The sequence below is a fragment of the Nothoprocta perdicaria genome, unplaced genomic scaffold, assembly GCF_003342845.1.
Source record: "Nothoprocta perdicaria isolate Ctin4 unplaced genomic scaffold, notPer1 scaffold_1, whole genome shotgun sequence".
Classification (NCBI taxonomy): Eukaryota; Metazoa; Chordata; class Aves; order Tinamiformes; family Tinamidae; genus Nothoprocta; species Nothoprocta perdicaria.
The window spans coordinates 15,210,669-15,224,308 of NW_020454093.1; the positions used below are offsets into that span (position 1 = coordinate 15,210,669).

The 13,640-nt window shown below is 44.6% G+C and overlaps 1 protein-coding gene across 1 annotated transcript in view; it reads left to right on the forward strand.

Annotated features, from left to right (window-relative positions):
* The first annotated feature begins 2 nt into the window (after nucleotides 1–2).
* Nucleotides 3–13,640, forward strand: part of NPR3 (natriuretic peptide receptor 3) — a 33,995-nt gene continuing 20,357 nt past the window's right edge. Inside the window, exons 1-3 of the mRNA XM_026038765.1 lie at nucleotides 3–705; nucleotides 5,545–5,667; nucleotides 9,846–10,012. Coding sequence (XP_025894550.1) covers nucleotides 3–705; nucleotides 5,545–5,667; nucleotides 9,846–10,012 — 993 coding nt within the window. The remainder of the gene's footprint in view (nucleotides 706–5,544; nucleotides 5,668–9,845; nucleotides 10,013–13,640) is intronic.

Genomic DNA, 13,640 nt, shown 5'->3' on the forward strand with positions numbered 1-13,640 from the left:
CGATGCCGCCCTGGCTGCTCGGCGGCCTCTGGTGCGTGTTGGCGGCGCTGGGCGGCCCGGCGCGCGCGGAGCCGGCGGCGGCCGAGGAGGAGGAGAAGCTGATCCGGGTGCTGGTGCTGCTGCCGCGGGACGACGCCTACCTCTTCTCGCTGGCCCGCGTGCGGCCGGCCATCGAGTACGCGGTGCGGAGCCTGCGGCAGAGCGGCGCGGGGCTGCCGCCCGGCTACGCCTTCGAGCTCACCTACGAGGACTCGGCGTGCGGCAACCGCGCGCTCTTCAGCCTCGTCGACATGGTGGCCCTGCGGCGCCGGCGGCCCGACCTGCTGCTGGGCCCCGTGTGCGAGTACGCGGCGGCGCCCGTGGCGCGCCTCGCCGCGCACTGGGACGTGCCCATGCTGTCGGCGGGCGCCCTGGCCGCCGGCTTCGGCGCCAAGGGCGGCGAGTACTCGCACCTGACCCGCGTGGCGCCCGCCTACGCCAAGATGGGCGAGATGCTGCTGGCCCTCTTCAGGCACCACCAGTGGAGCCGCGCCACGCTGCTCTACAGCGACAGCAACCCCGAGCGCAGCTGCTACTTCGCCATGGAGGGCGTCCACGTGGTCTTCCAGGAGGAGGCCTTCCACATGGCCGTGCACAGCTTCGACGAGAGCAGCCGCCACCTCGACCTGGACGACGTGGTGCGCGCCGTGCAGGCCGGCGAGCGGGGTGAGTGCGCCAAGGGGGGATGGCCATGCTGGTGGTGGGGTCTTGCCATCTCCCGTCCTGGGTCGTGTTGGTGTGGGGTTGGCCGCGCTCTCGCTCTTCTCGCAGCCATGGGTCTCCTGGAGAACCATCCTGGGTCTCCTGGGGACCCATCTCCTCAATCCCACCATTYGGGATTGCTGATGGGACTCAGAGGGTTCTCCCAAAGGGATGTCCTGTGTCCACCTGTTGGAGAAGGTGGTCACCAGAGCAGCACCAGCCATGCGCTGCCGAGACCTTGCCCATGCGGAATTGGGAAGGGGGCTTTACGAGRGTAGTTATACACTGTAGCAAGAAATTGGCTTTTCCCCGTGGCAGCATCAAGACTGAAACCGCACGCGGCCACTCGCGGGTGACGGGCAGCAAATCTGCTGCTTGCCCGCGGAGATTTTCCTAAGAGACTCTATGGAAGTTCAAAGGCTGAGCAGAGATATTTTCCCCTCAACCCGCTGTGTCTTACACGGCGATCTCCTGCCATGAGGAGCCCCTTTGAGGGCTTCATAGATGAGCTCGGTGGAAGGGGTCGCGCCGGGGGGTGTGCGGACCCCGCACTCCTCGCGTGCGTGCCCTGGTATTGCCACCAACTGTGAGCAGAACACCGTGGAGATAAATGGCTTGTGAAGCACATCGGAAAATCATCCCTGGGCTGCATGAGTAAAGTAGTAAAATGCTTGAAGGGCTTTGGAACATTTCCAGTACATTTAATTACAAATTTGAAATGTGATCTTGCCAAGTGATGCACAGGCGCAGGAGCTTGTCAAAAAGGTATTTTCAGTCAGAGGCTTTACCAGCCCCAGGTTTCTTTAGGAAGTTGTTGCAAAAAAAGAAAAGGTACGTTTCAGCAATGGACTTTTAGAGATCAAACAAGAGACAGTTCTTAGCTGTTTCAGCAGAGACTTAAATGCTAGAAGTGTTTTAGTCTCTTTCCACATCCTCGGTTGTATAATCTTATGCTGTGATGAGAACTGAGCAGACATAAATCATGCTSTTTGTGGCAGACCCAGCCCGTGTCTCCTTGCTGCAAGCTGGAGTGCTTCAACGGTCCAGCTTTGCACTAGTGATGTAGTTATGCCAGCGTAAGATTCCTTAATACACACAGGACCATATTTGTCTAATAACAGATTAATATTTACCCCTTTAGGTGAAAATACCTAAGCAGGTGCTTGAAATGGAGCTTTCCTGTAGGTMCAGCTTGGGAGAATGTAGTGAATGAAGAGAAGGAAACTTCAGTGCTAGAGGAAACTGCTAAGTGTGGAAAGAATTATTATTTTGTTTTAAATCAACCTACATTTTGTGCATGTTTGTATTTCCTTGTGCTAAAAGCATAAAAAATAAGATTATGGCAAGGAAAGTGTTAACCTGTAGGCAAAGGCTGTGCTGCTGGATCATGAGTGATGGCTAAAGACCAGGACAGAGATGCTTGCTTCTTACTAAAGTTAAATGCTTTATTGAGCTGGAACCTTATTGAGCTCAGTTTTGCATTTCAGTATCATTCTTTTGACTTGCTATTACTGGATTAAAGTAGTCCTCTGTTACTTCTTTCTCCCTTTGTGCATGGGGGATCGTCTCCCTCCATTTCACCTGTGCTTATTTGTGCTTTGGTTCGTGCTGCTACTGCTAAATGCAGCAAGTGAGACCCTTCCAGCTCCAGTTGTGCCCTTACTGACTTTATGGACCGACTGCATGGCTTGCCTTGCACATGCCTTTTGACCTGCCTCCCACTGTCAAAATACCCAGTAGGTCATTCATCACTGCAAGAATTCACCACACACCTTAGCTTACCAGCTTAGGTCTTCATTTCTCCATGGGACTCCCCAGAGGTCACCTGATGGGGTGGTGTGGCTGCTGGGGAAGGTGTTTGGGTGGTGCTGCCCAAATCAGCTCACAATTTTTACAAATGTTCAGGCAAGATGTCACGTTGGATCCCTGCTGATGGAGATCCCACACRGACCTTTCCTTTAGCAGCAAGAAGTAGGAGAAGGCTTTGAAAGAAATGTGACATAAGAAAGAAGTTRCCTCATCAAGTAGGAATCATGAGCGTTGCTGGGCACCTTCTAGTGACTGTGACCGGAGGAGTGTTGAGGAGTTATGTGCTCTGTGTGACCTGTCATCACCCCAGGCTGGAGCTGCAGGCCTCTGAGTGGCCTGGGCTGGCCCAGGAGGCCAAATCCACCCGTATGGGGCTTTGCACTGAGCTGTTGCGGCAGGTGCTTGGGATTGGGAGCCAGGGATGCGCTTGGCTGCATGGAGTGTTTGCCAAGAGATGCCTGCTCAGGTCCTGGAGCCATTTCAAAAGCCTTTAGCCTTGCCACAACAAAATGATCATGGAAAATATGGTGATGAAAGTTAACCACCTGTCTTTAAGTAGCTGCAGGTGACTTTTGAAGGCACAGGCTAGCTGTGATGGTCATGGAGCAAAGGGAGCRCTTGCTCCTTTCTTACTGTAATTGACACTGAGTATTTGCAGTATGAGTTAATGATCTTTGTCAATAAATTCAAAATATTAGTATTAGACTGACTTTATGAGTGTATTGTACCAGAGGGAAAACATTTTGCATGTGTGCGAATGTGTACACTTGTGTGTATACAATAGTAATGTTTACACGTCAGGTAAGCATAATTTGCATTTTTGGAAGGTTGCAAGAGAACTGCCCATAGCTATTTTGCCTCAGAATCTTGAAATATGTAATCTGTGCTCTTCTGGATTTAAAAGAAAGTCAAAAAAAAATCAAAAAACAAAAAAAACACATCCAACAGCTAATATCAGTTGCCTTACATTCTTTCAGATACTTGCAAGATATGACTTAATGTATTTTGAAGTAGATTGTTTTTCCTCCACTTTATTCCTCTTTTCTCAAAATATTTTACTAGTGTTATGGGAATTGCTTTGATTGCCCTCTGCGTATTACAATTTTATGATAGGTATGAATTTTAAAAGCAAAGTCAAGAGAGAATTGGGAGGATAGCAAGGCAACACTTCCAAAGGAAATCTCTCACCTATACTGAAATTAGGAACAAGGAGACAAATCCATTCCTTATGTAAGTCTGGAAAAAATTTGATCCAAATTTTATTGTAAGATTTTTTTTTTTCCTTTTCCTTCATGTTGATACCTCACAATAGTCATGAAATATGTCTTGCTCTGTTGCTCTGGAAATTATTATTCTTACTCTGCAGYAATCTGTTGGACAGAGGTATGCATGGTATAACTTGCCTGAAGTGTGYGGATTTAACAGAATGTGATTTACGCCACGGCTGCATCTGGAACTTTATGCCTATGGTGGCATAAACCCAGAAAAGTGATGGGAGAAGATTCATTGTGTGAGAAAAGATTTGGCCTGTTTGGCCTTTTCCTTCTTTTTTCTTTCTTTTTTTTTTTTTCTTTCCATAATAAACACCAGAGAAGCTGAATGTGGTTTTGATTCAGTTTTATTGTTTGGGTGAAAGTATTTGCGTACATTATTGTAGTTTTTAAGTCCTGCCATGCATGACAGCATCCCTGGAAATGTGTGTGCAGTTGGTTTTGAATCGTAGTTCTCATGGGATCTCTTACRACTCTGCTATAGGATGTAGCCTCGTGCATTGATAGAGTTCCTCACCGTGCTCTGCGATGTTAGTAGCTTYGCCTATAGCCCTGTGGATGCACATAAAAATTTATGATACAGAGGGTTCAGAGTGGGAGGTATCTACCCACTGCTGAAGGTCCGCTTTGAGACTATCCTTTTTCTTGGCAGAGGGAAGGGGGAACAMGAGGCTTTCAGTTGGGTTGCCTGCAGCTCTTTGCACCCATGGGAATCACTGGTGACTGGGCACCAGATAACAATATGTAGAGCTAGAACCGCGTGCTCCTCTCTGCCCTGCCAGGCAGTGAGAGARGTGGCTGTGCATCTGCAGTGACGTGGGGGCTGCTGGGGGGGACTTGGGGGCTCTGTCACCCAAGCTTTGAGTTGACACTGTGGGGATCACATCTGCAGGCTTGTAGATCCCATTGCAGGACCAAAGCCGTTCGGCCCATGACAAACAAGGACTCGTGGCATTTAGTCTTGTAACCACTTTTTGTCTTCATGCAAAAGAAGTGACAGTCTTTTTTTTTTTTTTTTTCCCCTAATTGTGTCTACCTGACAATTAAGCTTCCAGTCAGAGGCAGTTGCCTAAGCTCATTGCATTGAACACAGTCATCTGCTAGAGATGTTCATGTCATTGGCTCTAGACAGTTGCCTTACAATGGAGCCAACTGGAGCAGAGATACTGCTCTCCACTAGCTGTGGGGAACTGGACAAGAAATTTAACACAATATGTCTGTACTTTAGGCAGCAAAGGTGYAGGTGAGATGAATCAACACCAAACTTCTCAGTGCTCTGAAAATTACATTGGTAATATCATTGTATCATATTCATACTTCATCTTCAGACTGTCTTATCTTCATTATGAAGCCACCATTATGAAGCTTTCTATTACAGTTAACTTGGTGAATGTATGCAGTTGAGCAAATGCAAAGTCAGAACTTCACTGCATTTTGCACTAGTAAAATATGTCTCCCTCTCTCCCCCTCCCCCCCCCCTTTTTTTTTTTTAAGAAAAATCCTTTTGGGAGGAGGCAAAGGAGTATGAAGTTGTCCTGTGCTTGGTGCCTGTCTTCTGTGGACTCTTTGGGAAATCAGCTTTATTTGCTAGCTGAGTTGTCGTATTTGTTGCAACATTAGGAGGACAGTTTGGGTTACTGTCTCTGGCAACGTTCACACTTAACAAACTGTTCTCAAAAGTACTTGAACTGCTTCTTATCTGTGTTCCATTTTTCTCCACCAGTTGTAATCATGTGTGCCAGCGGTGACACAATCAGGAACATCATGTTAGCTGCTCATCGACAAGGAATGACCAATGGGGACTACGCTTTCTTCAATATTGAACTCTTCAACAGCTCATCATTTGGTAATGTTTTTTCCTCCTCAAGTGTGTTGCAAGTTCTTCTATAAATCTGGAAATATTTTTAGATCTGTTGGCCTCAATATGCCCCCTAGAATCTCAGAATACACTATCATCTCTCCTTGTTATTGTAATTACCTTCCACTTGGGTCATGATCATGCAGGAAAGAAATAGACGTTAGTTTTGATCCAATTTGTGAAGTTAAAGCAGGACTTAAATATAACTGAAATTCATTTGCTTTTTGCTATGCCTACATTTGCATTTGCTGTACCTACATTTGATARTATGGCAGTGTGTGATAGAGACCAACCTCCTGTCAGCTGTTACCAGCTGCCTCGGTTAAATTAAAATTAATGCTTGAGCAATGTGTTTGCTGTCAGTTTTAAACAACRTCAGACTGCTGAAATGGAGGGAAGTGCCTGCCCAAGAACTAAATTTTATTGAAGTGCCAAAATGGCTTTTGGAAGAGCAGTTTCTTTTGCAGGTGCCGGAAAAAATAATTTCCCCCCTGCAGGCTGCCTTAACTAATCCAGTACAAAAACAATTTAATTTAAAAATGAAGACCAAGTGGGACATGAAAAAGAAGGAAAACTTGTCTTCTTGTTGTGTGCCTTAAAAACAAAACCCTGAAAAACAGAAACAGTTGAATTCACAAAAGGATGATGTGTTTTATCTAATAAATATGTTATTGTTAAGTAAAAATCTTTTAAATAAGCTTCTGATTATCCAATTATCCTCTGAAATCACTTCCTAATAGCTCTCTTTTTTGAAAAGCTCTGTGATATACATAGGTTTTTTAAGTTCAGATCAAGGTTTTGTGTTTACTGGTTTAAATTTGCAGTAATTTCATCTGTCTTGAAATAAGGTGGAACCAATTGGCATTGCAACCTTAATCATGACCAGGGTAAAAACTGAAAGTTTTACCCTTACCAGTCACAGAATCGTGAAGTTTCAGCCCTTCTATAGACTATGGGCATTTGTCAGACTTGATTTTTAACCTGTGCCTAGAAACCACTGATCAAATAACTGCTCCAGTTTCTGGTAGTGTCTCGTTACCGCTGRGCTGCATTTCATCTCACAGTGAAAATGTCAGATGTGGTTAATCTGACCTTAGATACAAATCTGCCTCGAAGCTGGGCTGCCTTTAGAGTTTCAGGAGGTGAACAGTGGTTCACCTCCACCTTGGTTGTCTGAAGTGGCTCAGATGAATCATTCCCTAGAGTTTGCTGTTTCCTTGCCTTGGGCTGCAAGCAGAGCCCAGGGTGACTAGCTCARCCCTGGAGATCTACCAGGGAAGCGCCAGAAGTGGCTGGGATAGATGTTTCCCAAAGCTGTCCTTGAGCATGGAGATGCTCATTGAGATCAGCAGCTCCAGGAGATGGGACACAACATTTTCCAGTTGGTTCACACTGCAGGAGATGCCCGTTGGGATGGTAGACTGCACTTGCAGACTGCACACAAAGATTTAGCAGGCAGCGCTGTGCTGTCCTGTCCTGATGGGGACCTCCACATGGTCCTGTGCTGGGTACTGGCACCCACTTGCCCTGTAGTTGTGCTGGCATCTCAGCATTTTCCTCCCTGGGTCATAGAAAGTCCAGTCTATTTATATTTTCTCAAAGTAAATAGTTAAAAGTGTCTACCCTCTCATGTTAATTGTGGCATTTCCTAATACCAAATTCTTCAGAAACAGTCTTTCTGTTTCTTTCTTGATGTGTTTTTCATGAAGAGCAAAATGCCTTTTTGTCAGAAACTGCCTTCAGTGCAGATGGTCATCCCAGCAAACCTACAGAGAAACGCAGAGAAATTTCCTCTTCAAAGTGCCTTGAGAAACTGAAATTACAAACGCTGCAAAATCCAAGACTGGGTRCAGTTGGCAAATCATCATTTCCCCAAGCCAAATTCATATGACTATTTTGTTATTGCCCTCTGTTCTGAATGTTTTTAATTCTTCAGAAAGGCAAACTTACAAAAAGTCAAGGCKGCAACAACTGCAGTTATGCACTGGAGCAGGGCTACGTCTCATAAAATTATCCATGGAGGAATTTAAATGTGTAAATTATTTTAGGAACGCTGTTATGCAAATTTAGCTTCCCTGTTTCAAAAATCAATTGGTTTTTAAAAAAGTATAATAAGCACAGGACAGAAATTTATTTGCATTCTGAGCTTCCGTGCTCTGGAAAAGCTTGTGTCCTATTGAAAGGGAACCACCTATAGTTACACTGCTRGCTCCATGATCTTCCTTCTGTTTCCATGCACAGTCTGAGCTCCTCAGGTTTAGCTTCAACCCTTGAGCTAGGATATTGTTGCTGGACGTGCATGACCTTCCTTTGGAAAGCAGGAATGAGGACAGAGTGTGTCTGTYGGAAGGAGAAGTGCTGCCTCTGCCTGCGGTCATGTTACTAACAGGTTACTCTGTGGGATGTTAGTTGTTGCCCAGTGTCAGGCCTGATGAATGGAGACCCAGCGTAAATGCTCTTGACCAGTTTATCTTTGATTGGGGAAATAAATCCCTAGGTCAAGCTGGAGGAATCTAGAATTTTATCATCAGGGAGTAAAAGAGCTCCAAAAAAAAAGTGTAAAAAATTCTTACTAAGATCATATATGAATTTTGGAAAGATTTCAGTCCTTGCCAATGCTGACCTATGGTAAAAAAGGGTTTTTAGGGTGCAAGGGAGTTGCACCCTAAAAACTGAAGGGAGTTTCTATTTAATGTGAATCTTTCTCAGGGCTTAACTGGAACTTGCTCCCTGTCTTGAGAGTGACAGGAGTTGCTATAGAGGCAAAAGCAGCATGAGAAAAGAGGTTTTTTTTCCTGAAGGAGCACAGTTCCTTCTGTATTTCCTCTGTGCTTTCTAAGGAAGGAGAACAATTCCCTAATTGCCTTCAGTGTTAAAAAAGAGAAGTCCTATCAGCAGTGTGTGGGTGCCAGAGGGGGTGAAACACATGGTCTATATTCACCTTCTTGAGGAGGGCTTGGGGAGTCTTGCTCCCACAGRTGCTCAGGAGCAGCCTGGAGCACAGGACAAGGAGCACTGAGGCTTTAACTCCTGGGCTCTGTCTGCAGCAGCATCTCCTCTCCCCAACCCTTTACTATTCTTAGGCCAAGCAATACAATGATTCAAGTCCTTTAGCCAAGGAGGATAGCCACATCCTCATCTCATGGCCCTACAGGCCACCCTTCAGAGATGGGCATGCTCCACAGTCTTCATATGTGCACATTTAGCCATGACTTTTCTTGTTGCTGTTCCAAAAATAAAATGACCGTCTAGCTTTTATTTGTTTGTAAGTGTTTAAAGGCCCACTGTTCAGAGCTGCTAATGCTCTACTCCTACTTTAGGTCCCTCTATTTGTCACTTACATAGAATAGGGCAAAGCCTGATCCAGGCCAGTGCGAACTTCTCCACAGATCTCACGAGGAACTGGATCAGCGTGTCCAGACCAGCTGGAGCTGGGCCCCATTAGGCTGAAGGGCTTCTTCTAGCAATTAACAACCAGTCAACTGTTCAGCTTTTTAAAAATCTAATAACTCTGCTGTGATGCAGAACCCATGTAAATACTGCATAGGAACACATGTAAATACAGCATAGGCAGAACCCATTTATTTGTAAGCATTTCTTTCCTAMTAGGAACAGGCCTTGCCTGGCAAGTCCCATATATGTAGCTCTCTCCTTGACTTCTGTGGGAAAATTAGCTGCACCACCTGCCTCCCATGCAAGGTGATGATCATCCTACTGTCTTTTCTGGAGCCTTTATGAGTACCTGAGGCTGAAAATAGCGTCACCAATGGGCTGATATGGAGTAAAGGCTTTGTGGTCAGACCCTCCCTCACTTGTTCCAAGTGAGTAAATATTTCTGTAGTTGAGATCTGCCTTTTTTTTTTTTTTTTTTTTTTTTTTTTTTCTGGGAGATGTCTTCTCTTGCTTGGACTTGAATCCAGCCCTTAAAAGCAAGCGAGCACAGCATGGGAGTAAAGTTGCCTTTCTGTTTGCACATTTATTTTGCAGCTGTCACATCATCTGTTCCTTCCTGCCCTGCTTCCTGCACTTCCTCAAGTGGATTCAGTTCCCCCTCATGCTTTGCATCTCCCGTAGGGAAAAGAGAGAGGACTTTTTGATGGAGAAATGAAGATGGCCCTTTAATGGTGCCTGATTTGGTGTTGGAATTATGCTTATTTCCCCCCTAGGAAATGGCTCGTGGAAAAGAGGAGACAAACATGACCTTGAAGCCAAGAAGGCGTACTCGTACCTCCAGACCATCACTCTGTTAAGGACAGTGAAACCTGAGTTTGAGAAGTTTTCCTTGGAGGTGAAAAGTTCTGTTCAGAAGCAAGGGCTGCACGAGGATGATTACGTAAGTACTTGTTTACAGGCTTCAGGTTTTAGCATCTTTAAAAACACTCTCCTAATTAAAGCAAAAGCTGCACTCAGCTCTTCTCAGGTCAGAAACACCTGGTTTCATTTACGAAAACTCACCGTRGCCCATGTCTTCTGCTTTTGCTTTGTTTGGCAATGTGTGGTGCTTTTTTTTGGTTTTGTTTTTCTGTGGGTACAGCAAATACCAGTTAGAATAGACCTACGCACAGTCATCCATGACCAGTTGTCCAGTGTTCAGGACAACTTATTTTGTCTTCTTCCCTTTTCTTCAGTAAAAAGAGATTTCAGAAAATACACACAGTGTATTGCATCTGATGGTGAAGTTTTTCTTAAAGATAGTGAGAAATGTGGTCTTATTTCCCAAGTATACATATTTAAATTCKTATGTTTATTTTTGACTGTGCATTTATATCACAATAGTCCTTGCAAGTGCTTTTAAACCTAAGGGAGTTTCAGTGTCTTTCAGAGTTGGATGAGGGATAGCATATGTCTTTATTTTTTGTCTTTCCAAATGCAGGAGGAAGATGCTTCTGACAATTGCTTTTGAGCTACAGCAAAGCTAGTTCTTTAGTCATGTTCTTAGGAAAATCTTCTGTGAAAGCAAGATTTATAGCACATACCTGTAAGGATTTCTTCATGCTGATACAAGTCCTTCACTGATAGTCAGCCCTTCCCATAAGGGAGAGTAATCTTTCCAAATGCACTTAAAGAGCATTTGCCTTGAACGGAGTTTGGTCACTGCTYAGCTGTAGGAAACACAAACTGCAATACAAGCCATTTTATTAGAAAAAGAACTGCTGGGGAAAACTTGAATTTGTTGCAGCTAAGTGCGTGACACAAAGCTTCTTTCACTATCATACAAGCCTRTCAATAGAGGAACTGGGAAAGACAGAAGACATTTTTGGCTTGTTAGAATAACGTAGTAAATTATGTTCTTTTTTTCAAGCTGGTTCAAAAGTTGCTGTGAAAGGTATATATTTTCTGTGAAAACAACAAGCTGCAACAAAGGTAGAGTTGCTTTGAAAGCTGCCTGTTGGGTGAAAGGAGCTGAGGCATCCCGAGCACCCACTTTGACACCTGAAGTGAGATTTGAGGGGAATTGGGGTCCTAAACTCAAAAACAAAACAAAACGAAAACCTGAATTCCTCACTTTCAGCTCCTACTTGTGCATTGCATTAAGCACTGAGTCCCCCTCAATGGAGCAATTGTCTTTGATTCAAAACAAAAGCTGATAACTTGAAGGCTGTGCTAGTAAGTGACCCTTCCTGCAGCTTATTGCATAACCTCAGCTCTCCTCAGAAAACTGGTGCGAATTAGCACTTTTCTGTATTTTTGTTTAAAATGTAATGTTGAATCACATGAGTGGCTTACATTTTCACTGCAAAGCTTCCAGACTCCAAGCAGGCAGAAACAATCTTTTGTTGGTGTTTGCCTCAGGCAAACAGAGACAACCGAAGCGACAAGTTCAAGGTGCTGCCCTCTGAAGAACCTGTTAAAAAAAGTTCTGAGCAAGGCAAGGGGCTGTGATTTGTGCTCGTTTTCCACTTTCCCTCTGCGTGCCCCTATGCAGATGTCACTTGCCAGGACACACACCTTGAAAACCTGCCACCTGCCCTTGGTTGTGGTTGCTGAGAAATGCAGTTCTCAATATTAGSAGATCCAGTCACCACCGAAGACTTCCAGCTGTAGGGTCTGGTGGTGGTTCTGGTTAGGGCAGTGTGAAATTCTCCCAAATAAAGAATACAGTTGAACTGGCCGAGAGCTCAGGGTCCTGGTGCCCAACTCGTGGGTGAGTGGCCGTGTCAGGGAGGGCAGTTTGAAGCCGAGATTCCTTGGTCCTCTGTTCATGCAGACCCCTGGAATTCCTGCTGACGTGGCTACTGACTCCTCCACCTCTCCCTGCTCTTCCTTTCCCCTCTGGCTTTCTTCCCTCATCCTGCTCTGCTCTTGTTGCCTTGGGGCAGAGCAAGAACATGTGATATGTATCTCTATGTCTGCTGTCGTTCCCTGCCCTTTGAAGCAGGATCTTGAATAATTCATGGTCCAGGCCTCTGGGATTTGGGACTTCTCACTTAGGATCTATGGATCTCAGCTGTGGGGAAAAGAAATTTGGTTTCAAATGCAGAATCTCCTAGTATTGCACTGATGCTTAAAAGATAGATTTCAGTAGACCCTCCTATACCTGCTTTCTTACAGCTTCCTAATGCAGTGAGTATATAAAACCTTTTTTAGAAGGGACTTTGGGGGCTTGAGTAGAGAAAAATAATTGTTATTCATTAACAATATGTGAATTTTAATAACATGGTACAGTCTATCTGAAATCCTATCCGCGAGTGTTGAAACAATCCACATCCTTTTCTGTAAGCCGTGTCCCAAGAGGACAGATTCAGAGAAATTTGGATTTAGCATTTAGCATTTCTGCTCTTCCGTGTGGATTTTTCCACTGTTACAGAAAAATGAGGCCCTGGATGTATGGCCTAAATTATCTCACAGTGACCCTAGCGAAAACAATAGCAGTTAGTGCTGCCATTTTGTCCTGCCCTCTTGCCAACATTAATCCTAAAGGCATTATTATCTACCAAGAAAGAACTTCCTAAAAATGGAAAAGAAGCAGATGACAGAAGGGAAGATAAGAAAAACAGAAAGGGCAAAGTCCTGAAAGAGCAGTTGTCAGATTGCTGGACTGAAGAGCACATATGGCCCTTGGAGAAATAGCGGGTCAAAAAGTGTTGGCCATCTTCATTTCCAGCTGTGAAATTGGACAGAAAGAAATGAAATTCAGGGAACATGTTTTGGATATTTCTTTCCCAGGTCAGAAATTGYTGTTGTTTTGGTACGGATTTTACATTATGATGATGGGGAAGGTAGAAGACCCTGCCCTTCATCCACTGATGAATGGATGGTAGGAAAGTGTTGGAGATGCAGTTTCTCTGATTTATCTAAATATTTCTGTTCTGAAGGAATCAACTTTCTTTAACACTTTTTACCTCGCCACCAGTGAAAATAAGGGTGTAAAAGGATTCAGGGGTGATCAAGGAAGGCCTCTTAGAACTATTTGGGTACGTACTAACTGCATAAGACAGAGCTAAGGGTGATCTCTGCCTGCAACATCCCACTGCAACAGCTGCTCGACAGCCAGCAGTGCCTCTTAGTGAGTGTTATTAGTTTGCTCTCTTATCATTTTTTGAGTCTGAAAGCAGTTACATGTCATGTTAATACAAGCCAAAGAACTGGGCTGAAGGATCAGATCTGCTCAGCTCTCACTTGAGCTTTTAATATAAATGACTTGATTACTATTTCAGTAAACATCTTGATGTTCTCTAGAAGCTCTGGCCATTTCCTGGGGGCTGACCTCTTTGATAAAATATAGCCAAATGTGGAATTCTTTCCAGAAATCTCTTTAGATGGCGTGTTCAGGCATAGGAACAGTAGAATCACTTTAATGTTGTTACAAAAAATAGACCATTTTTTTTTCTCTCTAATACAGTACCAAGATATTCACAGCAACACATTCTGGAATTTATAAGGAAATTGAACTCCCCAGTTTAATAGCAACATATGGGACAAACTCTGCAGACCTATAGCAGAGGTCATGCAGACTGCAG